Source organism: Thamnophis elegans, chromosome 1 (genome assembly GCF_009769535.1).
Source record: "Thamnophis elegans isolate rThaEle1 chromosome 1, rThaEle1.pri, whole genome shotgun sequence".
In the NCBI taxonomy this organism is placed as follows: Eukaryota; Metazoa; Chordata; class Lepidosauria; order Squamata; family Colubridae; genus Thamnophis; species Thamnophis elegans.
The window spans coordinates 58,718,940-58,731,189 of record NC_045541.1 but is presented as its reverse complement, the minus strand read 5'-3'; the positions used below and the strand labels follow the sequence as shown (position 1 = coordinate 58,731,189).

Genomic DNA, 12,250 nt, shown 5'->3' with positions numbered 1-12,250 from the left:
CCTCGGCTGAGGCTTCCTTTGTGTGGCGGGTCTTGCAGCAGGTGCTCCCTTCCACAGGGGACCCTGACCAGCCTGGCTCCCGCCCTGTTCCTTAATTGCTTTGGCATGTCCCATGCTTGGATTCCCCAAGCAGCACACAGGAGAATGACCGTTGTCTTACCTGAACGGTCCTTCTATGTGTGCTGCGAGGGGAATCCAAACCCGCCCGCAGCTCAGGCTGGCCAGGGCTGTTCGTGACTTGACTATGACTGACTCTTATCCGACTTATGACTGACTTACTCTGAAATGACTATTACAACTTATTGGGCTACGGCCATCATTGACATTGTTATACATCATTATTTGGCTGACTTCGTACAAAACTGACCCATCCAGTCAGAGGAGGCATGGTCACCAATTTACATAACTCAGTCTCTAGGCTAATGGACAAAGTTAACCCATGCTTGGATTCCCCTCGCAGCACACGTAGAAGGACCGTTCAGGTAAGACAACGGTCGGTTTACACTTCTTTATTGTTATTGGAGTGTTTACCATTTTCTAGATTTCACCCTTGTTGAAGAATATCTATGGAGATTCTCAATCACCCAGGTCATAGTTGTGTGTAGTGCAAATAGAGCCTTGGCTGCAGGATGTGGCCTCAACAACTCACTAAAATAATGCAAATGATTAGCTGTCTGCAAGGAGTATAAATCCTTCCATTCCCCACCATCCAGTCAAAGCTGAAAAAGCTTCTTGCATGAGATGTGAAACATCTTCAAAGGAAAAAAAAGAAGAAAAAATACAAAAAAACCAGTTGCCTTTTGAAAGAAACTACCTTTGGGACAGCCATGATCTGGATGGCTGAAAATCATCATAGACTTTAAGCTATGCACTTTGGGATGAATACCCTTTGAATGATGTGGGAGTATGAATGGATTTCCAGAAAAAAATGCAAACTACAGGAATCATTTGCACTTCAGTTTGAGATGCAGACAGCACAAACTCACCCCCATCAGCCTGCACCTATCTTCAACAGTGAAGGGACACAGGACAGAAAACATCCTGCAGTCAAGGAACTTACACATCCATTTACACTACTCAGGTGACCAGAACACACAGATAAACCTCCAAGTGGCCTCTATGACTTGCTAAAAGAATGCAAATGACCAGCTGATTGCAAGGAGTATAAATCTTTCCCTTCCCCACCATCCAGTCAGAGTTGAGGAAGCTTCTGGATGTCTGGATGAAAAGTGAAACATCTTTAAAAAAAACGAGAAAGTCCAGTTGCCTTTGGAAAGACTACATTTGAGACATTTTTATTGAAGATATCTTTTAAAAATGCCCCAGATATCTGTAGAGATAGAAAATGTCATAAAACAAACTGAATGGCAGAATCATTGCCAAAATCCATTTCTCTTCATGAAGTTCCTATAGTATCTTTTTCAGCTCTAGCCAAATGAGGGCCAGAAATATTTCACAGAAAATATTTCAGTACCTTCTGTCTCTTATGTGTTCAATATTATTTTTCCTCTTCTTCCTCCTTCTAAAACACACAATCAATTTAAATGAGTCATTTTGGCAAATTATGATTAAGTATACTTAATTCTAGGTTCCATAGTCAAGAAACAATTGAATGGAATATATTGTAACAAAGCTCTTTTTTTTTTAGTAAAATAAAATAAAATTAAAAAATGGCAACTGGGATAAGATCAACCAGTCCTCTGTTCCCACTTCTTGAAAATTTTTGGGAAATCAACAGCGTTAAGATTTTCACTTGGCCTAATACAAAATTTGAAATGTGTTAATGGTGCTTTAAGCAAATAGTATTATTGCCCAGTCATGTGTCTGAGGAGCACAAATAAATGTCTATAGAGATTCGGGTCTTGGTTGTCCTAAAGGTGCTTTTTCAAAATGCAACTTGAACTTTCTTTGTTTTTCCTTAAAGACATTTTGCTTCTCATTCAGAAAGCTTATTCAGTTCTGAAGTGTTATAGCCCAGCAACAGCCTGTGCTGCATTCTAATTGGTCGGGCGAAGCACAGCCTGTGATTGGTGGTTGTAATGACAGTTAAATGACAGTTGGTACCTGAGAGTATAAATACTGTGACAGTTGTAACACATTCTGAATCGCTTGTCACCTACTAATAAACATCTTACTCTCTGATTCCATGGCTCCTGCGTCTTTCCCTCACAAACACATATTCAACACTGGCGACGAGGGTGGGATCGCGATTCCGCAGAGCCTGGAATAAGAATAAAACTAAACAATAAGCCAGTCGCAACGCAACCAAGCAAACGCGAACAGAAAATACTTTGAAGACCTGTCAGAGCTGCAGCAGCAGTTGCCACTGCCTCAGGTTTCGCCTCCGATCAAGCCAACCTGAGTAGATCCACAGGCACGGACTCCTTCAGTCAAAGGGACGGGCAACCTATGCTTAACCTTGGCTGGAGCCGTCGCCTCTGCTCAGGGACGAGCTACGAATCGTGTTGGCTCAACTGTGGCTGAAGCTGCCTGTCTGCCTGCCTGCCTCTCTGCCGAGAAGATCTACCAGACACAACTTTAGAGTCTATCCGGTCTACTGTTTGCTACTGTTACAAACGGTCTTGTTGCAATAAACAGATACTGTTGCCTAAGAAGCCTCTGACTCTTCATACAGCTTTCCAAAGAAGCAGCTTCCGACAAGCCTGCTCTTCCTCCAAAGCCAGCAGCCTACTACCAGCCTGTCAGAAGCCTGCTACATGCATTACAAAGCTGCCTGCCTCCCAAGGAGCAACTCTGGCCACTCAAAAGCCTGCCTGCTGCCTTCCTAAAGAGCCAGGAACAACTCAGCCGCCTCCAGGGCCGGTCTCCGCTCTCTAACAGAAGCCTCCACAGCCGTTTCAGATGCCTACCATTTTCTGCAGCAAAAGTCAGCAGAAATCCTGTCAGCTAAACCTTCCAGCAACAGCGGAACCCTGCCTGCATGCCGATCGAACAAAGCCCAACAGAAAAGTTACCAACAGGACTTCTTTGAGTTTCCCTCCATGTAAGCTCTCCAGCCTCCATGATTTGTGAGCATGCGCAGAGCTTGAATATGCAAATTTAAATATGCAAATGTGAATATGCAAATGTGAATATGCAAATGTGAATATGAAAATGTGCCAAATAACTGGGGGGAAGGAGAGTTTGTAAAAGAGTTTGTTTGTAAGAGTTTGTAAATGTTGAACATAAAACAAAAAATGCAAATACTTGTAAATGTTGAACATGAACACAAAAATGCAAATAAATAAACAGATAACACAAAAATGCAAACAAATAACACGCAAATTGACAATACGGAAAATGCAAATAAAATACACGTATGCAAATAACTGGGGGGAAGGAGTGTTATAGCCCAGCAACAGCCTGTGCTGCGTTCTAATTGGTTGGGCGAAGCACAGCCTGTGATTGGTGGTTGTAATGACAGTTAAATGACAGTTGGTACCTGAGAGTATAAATACTGTGACAGTTGTAACACATTCTGAATCGCTTGTCACCTACTAATAAACATCTTACTCTCTGATTCCATGGCTCCTGCGTCTTTCCCTCACAAACATATATACAACATGAAGCAGCTTTTGAAGTGAAGAAGCTTTTTGGAAGAGAAAAAGTCTTCAAGGAAAAACAAAGAAAGTTCAAGTTGCCTTTTGAGAAGCACCTTTGGAGCAGCACTGATATTTTACATGTAATAAAATTATGTGCATAATTTCCTTCCATCTTGGAGGGAAAATGAGTTGTCATTCACACTATAGCCAATGAATCGAATGATGAGGTTTCACAGGATATTTGGCTAGGAATTAGGTCTTATTTTTTATGGCATTCTCCTTGGTTTTTCTTTTGCCCTTCTTTTTTGGCACTACCATTGGTTGTTTTTTTTAAAAAAGACCACAAAGACAGTAACTTTGTTTCACTAATGGATAAATACCTGGCCAACTTAAAATTAAGCATTGATCTTGTCATGTACCAAGTTCTAAGTATTATTGATTTCTTAGCCCAGAGTCCGACTACAACAAAACTGCAACACTTGGTGAAATATAACAATACACCAATTTGGGATTTGGTAACTAAAAATAGTTCAGATTAATGGAATGAAAACATGGCCCCTTGTGGGCATGGAGAGTTCATTTGTTTTAGATTCTTTGGGATATAATTTAATAACCAATATAGCCTATGGTATGACTGAATATAGTTTACAACTGAATTTTCTTGTAATGATCCTGACTATCTTGTTATAGGGTTACTTCACTTATTAATTAAAGAAACATGTTTGATTGTTTCTGTATGCCTTTGTTGCCTTTGAAAAGTTTATTAGATACATGAAATATGGCCTAGGTTTTTATGGATGTAGAAACTGCACATGAGAAGATCTGATACAATTTCCCAAAGTCCATTTCCCAAGATCATCCCCAGGAAGAGAAGGCTTACATTCACTTCTCACTCACACTTCTCTTAGCCTAGTAAAATGGCTGCAATTGCTAAAAAGCATGGGCCTGATGCAAAGAAGCACAAAAATAGGAAAGCTTTGTGCAGCTTGATAAAGCAGAAGTGAAACATTAAGAAAGAGTTGTGAGAGCAAGGAAACAGGCTGTAGAAGTGCTAACATTTGCTGACACTATCTGCTACAACTAGATAAGGTAAATTGAACTCTGTTGCCAAGGAAGGGATGCTGTTGCTATGGGACATCATTATCTGACCAAGTTTGCAGCACTACTGTGTAGGTTTCTTCTCCACCCTTGCCAAATGAACGTAACCTTGTCTTTTCCCTCTCTACAGTTACAATAAATTTGGCTCAAAGCATAGTGTGTGGCTTTCACTCACTAAAAAGGATAATGGATTTATTATTTTCCTCTCCAACTCCTTCAAGGACACTAAAGTCTATGTTATATTCCTTGACTGGTTAAACTAGAAAGAACTAGAAGACAATGAAGATATGTTTATGTATGTGAATATACACACATCTTTATGGCACAGATTTATGTGCATACTCACTTAAGTATGGATATTTGGGCATTTTTTTGCTCTATGGGAATGCCCCTGTATTCATAGGTCAATCACCAACATACAATGTTTCAGTGGAGGTAGAGCTAGGAACAGGGGTTGGTTGCAGATTATTTTACTGCCGGTTTGCTCAGGGATGCACTTCGGGCATGTGCAGTAGTGAAAAAATTGCTTCTGTGCATGCGCAGAAACAAAAAAAAAAGATGGCGTCGCCTATGGTGCCGCTGATAGAACCAGTTCGGAGGCGTGGGTGGCCAAGTTACTATTTACTCAGCCGAACAGGTCTGAAATGGTACAAACCCACCTCTGGCTAGGAAGAATAACTGTTCTGTCACTTCTTACCCACAATTTTAAGTTCTCAAAAAAAAAAAAAACCTGAACATTTCTAAGTCTGATAATAGATGAGAAAGAACCTGCACAGGGGAGATAAATTATTTTCTTCTTTATATTTCTTGAGATTCTTTATAATTTAGATTGTATTCTAATTTTACTGCTTTTCTTTGCAGATGCTAGAATGAGGGTGAATCACCTGCAGGCAGTGATTCAAGGATACAACCTTTTGATATATAAATGTACTGCAAGAACTAGGAAACTGTTAAGAAAAAAATTCTAGCAATTGCCATAAGCAAGTCACAAACCTTATTTTAATCACAGAAGTAAAATCTATTTTTGCATGTCTTTCCTATCCACATATAATAATGGACTGCTGTTTCATGGTGGTAGAAATGGTTGCTACCCATCTCTTGCTATTGTAATAGACTAGCCTGCTCCCTGGAGGTTTGCTTTTGACCTTCTCAGAAACAGCCTCACATCACATCACTTTCATTTTGTTATTTTCCATCTTGAGCTTTCATGAAAGAGATGCCCTTCTTTTCCCTTCCCCTTTCCTCCTCTCTTAAGAGTGGTCCTAGAAGGATATGTTACTGCTTCGATTTGTGTCTCTGGGCCTCAGTAGCCAGGTTCTGTACATTGAGGCCAAAATATCCCCCCCCCCCCCGATTTCCTGTATCTATACCAAGTTGGGAGGGAAGCAGAGAAATGGAAAGGGAGAATGGGGAACTGTATGAGGAGAAAATAATGGAAAATCCACTGTATCTTCATTATGCCGGACATTACAGAAAGAGGCAATGGAGTTGATCTGAGAAAAGAGTCCCAAAGGTACTTTAAAAAAAAAGCAACTGGACTTTGTTTTTCCTTTAAGGTATTTCATTTCTCATCCAAGAAACTTCTTCAGTTCTGACTGAATGGTGGCGGATGGAAGAATTTATATTCCTTGCACTCAGATGACTGCAAGATGATTGATCTAATGAACAGATGAAAAAGCACCTTTGAGTCAACCATAACTTAGATAACTGAGAATCTCCATAGACATGGGGAGTGATGCTAGTTGGCCTCCTCGTGGTGCACCCTGGATAGCATGGAAGTGTGAACCCAACAACTACCAACAATTGGCATCCAGACTACATTGTAGAATTGGCAGTTAACGACAGTTGCAGTCAGACATCTTTGTAGAACTCCTGGCTCTCTAAATACATGGCAATGGATAAACAAAACAAGTCTTCCTCACCAGCATTGGTCAACTCTGAACATGATCCGTACCCAACATGGTGTCTGCCAGGACTCGTTGTTGTGTGACTGTAGTTCTCCTTGACAAAATATCCATTACATTGTGTCTGAATGTTCATCAAGAGCTTACATTGGCCTAATGTCCATTTTTTTCAACATAGACCACCCTGTCCTTGAATGGCTGGGTGCACTGGATATTAATATTTGAACTCCATGTATTTGCCATATGCTAAATAAATAAATAAATCCATAGACATAATGAGAAAAGAGCCAAACAATTTAATGGCCAGATTCTTAGATGGTCATGTAAACAGGTAGAATCTAATGGACAGCCAGAGGTGAGCTCTCACAGCAATGGGAAGGGGCATTTCTGTTGAGGCTGGTCATCAGATCTCTTGTAAGTTCCAGTTACTGTATTTCCTGAGAAGTTGGTAAATTATTTAAAGTTCAGGTATGGCTTTTATCTAGCAGAACTAAAATAAGTGACATGAGAATAAATGAATGAGCTGATTCTGCCACAGGCAAAAAATAAGACCAGTTGTCTTCTTGATAGTTTACTGTACATCATAATCACATATTGCTGAAAAGTAGCATTTGATTTCTTTGTTCTTTCATTGGATTGGGAATGATGGGCAAAGGAGACATGGATTTAACACTCTTGCTTGAAATCAGATTTGAAGGCATGCCTGGATGTCTAAAAAGTTGGTGAATGAACAGACAGGCCATATCTAGAAGAGGGAGGGCTGAAACAGGAGATAAAAAGAGTCATTTTCAAAAATGGAATAACCACAGCCAGGCTTGCTGTTAGAATATTGATATACTATGTCATCTTCTTGGACTCAGACTGCTTGAGCAAGGATGGCCTCTGGACTGATGTTGCTTCTGCTTGCTATTTGAAAGTTTGTTTACTAGGATTTTGTCTATAACTTTTTATGGAATTTGGAACTGTTGGACAACATGCATGTATCTGCCCTTCCTGCTATTTCCATAAAACCTTGAATTATGTTCCTTTGTGCATGTATGTAGGGAGTCAGGCCTGAGACAGGATGGAAAGATCGTGGATGTTACAGGCTGGTTGGCTTGGTGGTTAGTGAGTTAACATGGCAGCAAGTGTGAGGGGGAAAAAGACTTTAATGGCTTTTCAGATATGAGGCTACCAAAGCCATGGAGTAAATATTCCAAATATTCAACTGGCTAGTGGTCCTGACAGAACTGTAGAATGTAGAACTGTAGAACTCATACAGATTGCCTTTTACATTTATATTAGAATCTAACTTTGTATACATGTCTTCTCCTTACTTGATTCTAAAAATTAGAATAGTTTGACTATTTGTTTTGGTTCTAATAGAATATCAAGAAAACTGATTTTAAGCAATATTAGAAATGTACACTGCACCACATTTCCTCAAGGACTCATGCTAATCAATCAATGGCCATCAAAATAGGCTGACGTCTCATTATAATGAGGCATCAAAGGAATCCTCCAACCATGTTTGGAGTCAAATATGATAACATCTTGATGAAACAAAACATGATCAGATTTAAGATCTCTCTCCTCCCCCTTCCCCAAGAATGGGAAAAAAACACATAAAACATATTGGAATTTAATTTCATCAGGCAGCCCAATACTGCAAAATGCATTTAAGCAGGAATTTACAGGTGACCATCAGATATAAATGTTTTGACTAAAGTATGTATGAAGCAGCTCTGATCACTCCTGTAACACCGACATTACCTCTGTAGAAATTAGTTATCAAAATTAATGATCAAAATTATTATTTAAGAAACATATGTTTTGCCATATGATGTAGCAGCATATATACAGCCCATCTATGTGTTATGTTAGGCTTATCATTGAGTCTATATATACAGTAACTCTCTTAACTTTTTATGGGGTAGATCCCATGATAACATAGCTGATAATTTTTCCCTTTATTGATTGGCCTCTTCTGTCCATTGAGTCTGGAATCATTATTTCATCACACCCCGTATCATGCATCAGTTCTCCTCATATCTTACATCTATTACAAGTATAATGTAAGAGTAGAACAAACAAAAGCAATAAATCATTGATAAGTTGTGGTTCTGTTTCTATTTCTGAAATCTGATATGATCTGTATGCCTTAGAAGACTTTGAGAGTTCTGGCTTTCAAGAAAGGAGAAATCACTGATTACATTTTGCTTTCCATAATAACCATATTATTATTTCACATTTATGTAACATAGAAAGAGTTTTGAAATAGATCAGTGATTGATACCACCACTTCAGATCTACATGCCTTGATTGTCTTCAACCACCTCATTTCCATGAGCTCCATGTATGGGGTGAGCTCCCATTACTGTCCCATCTCCTGCCCACCTAGCAGTTCGAAAGCATGCAAATGAAAGCACCATATTTTTCACAGTATAAGACGCACTCTTTTCCCTCAAAAAAAGAAGCTGAAAATCTGGGTATGTCTTATACACTGAATAGAGCATTTTTTTGCCTCCCCAAACCCCTCCTCCTTTACCAAAGTGGCTGTACATAGCTTGTATGAAGCTTTTAGAGAGCTCCTGAGGGTTGGAGAGGGCAGAAATGAGCAAAAAACAGCCCATTTTTGCTCAATTTTACCCTCCCCCCAGCCCCCAGGAGCACTATAGAAGTTTCCTAAAGGCTATTCATGCTCTTTTTTTAATTACAAAAAATGAGCCTGTTTTTGCAAAAAATGGGCCATTTTTGGGAAGTTTGCAGAGTGCAAAAGCTTTTTTTTATTTGCCTCTTCAAAACCTTGGTGCGTCTTATACGCCGGTGCATCTTATACTCTGAAAAATATGGTAGATTAATGGGTACCACTTTGGTGGGAAGGTAATAGCACACCATGCATCTTTGGCATATATCCATGCTGGCCAAATGGCCATGGAAATTGTCTTCAGAAAATGCTGCCTCCTTTAGCCAAGAAACAGAGATGAGCATTGCATCCTAAAGTCAGATATGGCTGATAGGAAACCTTTACCTTACAACAATGCAATAGATTTCAGGCGATGTAATAAACAATAAACCATTTGTGATAAATACAGAAGTGAGATTTTTTACCTGTTATATTGCAGTATACCAAAAGTGGGGGAAGTGGACCACTTGCATCGGAGTCAATATGGAAGAAACCAGATGTTTTTCCTTGGTGTCGATAAGTTTCACAGGATTGCTCATAAATAGCTGAAAGGAAAATAAATAGTTTCTTAAGGCAAATATTAAAATAAGAGTTCAATATTGGTTGTGATAAATTATTGTTTCAATATATTTGTTTTATTTTATTATTATTTATCAAGTTTCTATACCACCTATCATACTTGTGTGATTGTATCTCACTGCTGGTTGGCTGGATTTATTTGTGGAGCATTTACCTGCTTAGTTTAAGGTCCAGATAATGACTTTATCATAATTATTTATTTCACATTACTAACATTAAGAAAGTAAGAGGGACATGGTAAGTGGATCATGAGTCAGCAAAATAAACTGCCTTCTTATAGATGTGTCACAGTCAAAAATAGTGCTATATCAACTTAAAACAGTCATACATTATGTTTTATTTAAGCAGAAACAACCTAATCTCTATTTATAGACAATGTGGATGGGAACAAATCCTTATCTTGTTCACACAGATTTTTCCTCCAATATGGAGACTTTAGTTTAGTGCAATCTTGATACAGTTAATGTATTTTTCCCCCTATGGGCATTATTTTTCCCTAGATATTTATAAAGGTAAGGGTCAGCTGGTAATAAGAATACTACAGTATGTCTGATGAAAGGGTTCAGCAATGAAGAGTTGAGCAGAGTACATAGATTATACTAGCTAGATGATTTTTGCTTTAATTTTTATGTACAGGTTTTCAAACTGAAATTGGTCTCCAAGTGGTTTTAAATGGGAATGGAATAACCAAATTATAATCTATTTAAACGCTTCAGTCCCAAAATATTACCTCCAATCAGCTGAGAGCTAGTTGGATGGGAGCTAGAAGATTATAGCAAAGAGATTATTAGAAAGTGTGTGTGTGCGTGTGTGTGTGTCCTGAAGCACAACAAGCAATCCTAAAGGAAAAGGAACTGAAATCAATATTGGAAGTTCAGTGGGATGTACCATATCTAGGAATAAGTGAAATCCCAACCTAGCAAACTAGAAAAGCCAATTGGGAAGCAAAAAGAGAGGAACAGTTAGTGTAATAGTGTAGCATGTAATGGTTATCTCATAGATTTATGCTAGTGTTCTTGGGAGGAATGCTTGTGAGAAGTATTGCACTCTGTCAAGAAAACTCAATCAGCATTCAATATCCATGGGTGAATATAATCAAGAATAAAAAGGAAGAATTTGTATTAGAAAATTCCAGAGATTTGAGGTAACCTGTTCTATATTTGAAGTAAGGACTGACCCATTTCCAAGCAGCTTTTCCATCTACCATGTTTGTGACTGAAAACAATCATGTACAAATGTTATTTATTTTGGATGATTTCAATTTAATTCATTAAACTTAATATATCTGCCCACTCCAAAAAATTGTGGATTGTATTGTAACTAACAGCACTAGCAATGCTTTTTATTCCACTTTTGATTCTTTTTCTCATATTATCACATATGTCCCAAATGCTTATTCTTTTTTTCTGAGACAGTCCTCACCCCAGAAATAAAAGTGATGAGATCCTCTGAGCAAATAGTAAAAATAGTCGCACCTCCCTCACCTATTATAGTACAACAATCAGTATTGCTATCATGTATATTACATAAAGCAGTTCTGTACAAAGAGGTAAAGTAAGGAGAAATATGTTTAGAGGCCAATGAAAGATGGGCCATCAAGAAAAGTAAACACTGAGAGCTTTGATGTTCTGTTGCAACCTGAACTGCATATTCCTTAAGTAAACTTGAGAATAATTTATTCTCTTTGCCTCATATATTTAAATGTGAATTGCAATGGTCTACCGAAAGCCATTTTGGGATGGGATAAGGACAGTTCCAAGTATACAATGTTCTTTGCCTAAGCGATTCCTTGATTTTATGTACTACCTCTTTTCTAGTTGTGAATTTCAATGTTTGCCTGGGTCCTAGATTTCTGATGTGGAATGAGCCTTGCTACAAAGCTCAAAGTCTAGCGACCAGTAGTGCTTACTACCCTGATGTATACCAGTGAGATTTGGACAGGAGGCAAGCTAGGCAATTGAACTACTTCCACATGACCTGCCTCTGTAGAATGCTGAAGATTCAGTGGCAGGACAAAGTGCCAGACACAGAAGTCCTCTCCAGAGGAGGCTTGCCATCAGTTCACACCCTGCTAATGAAAACCCAGACACACTGGGCAGGCCATGTTGCAAGAATGCCAGACCATCGTATCCCCAAACAGCTCCTGTATGGTGAGCTGTCTCAAGGAAAGTGATCGCACAGGGGACAAAGCAAGCTATACAAAGACACGTTGAAAGCCTCCTTCAAGTCCCTGTATATTGACACCACCTCCTGGGAAATTGTGGCACAAGATTGATCGATGTGATGCACACTGATCCACCAAGGCTGCCAGACATCTGAGGACAAAAGAACAACCTTAGCACAAGAGAAGCAAGCACTCCACAAAGCCAGAGCTGCAAATGCTGCAACAATGGTGCCCACACGTCGGCCCAACATGTGGCAGAAAATTTCATGCCCATATAGGCCTTACCAGCCAGCTGCAG

General features: G+C 39.2%; 1 protein-coding gene across 1 annotated transcript in view; it reads right to left on the bottom strand.

Annotated features, from left to right (window-relative positions):
• The window catches only part of CNTNAP5 (contactin associated protein family member 5), a 434,775-nt gene that overhangs the window by 169,023 nt on the left and 253,502 nt on the right, over positions 1-12,250 (bottom strand). The window contains exon 12 of the mRNA XM_032211804.1: positions 9,635-9,754. Coding sequence (XP_032067695.1) covers positions 9,635-9,754 — 120 coding nt within the window. The remainder of the gene's footprint in view (positions 1-9,634; positions 9,755-12,250) is intronic.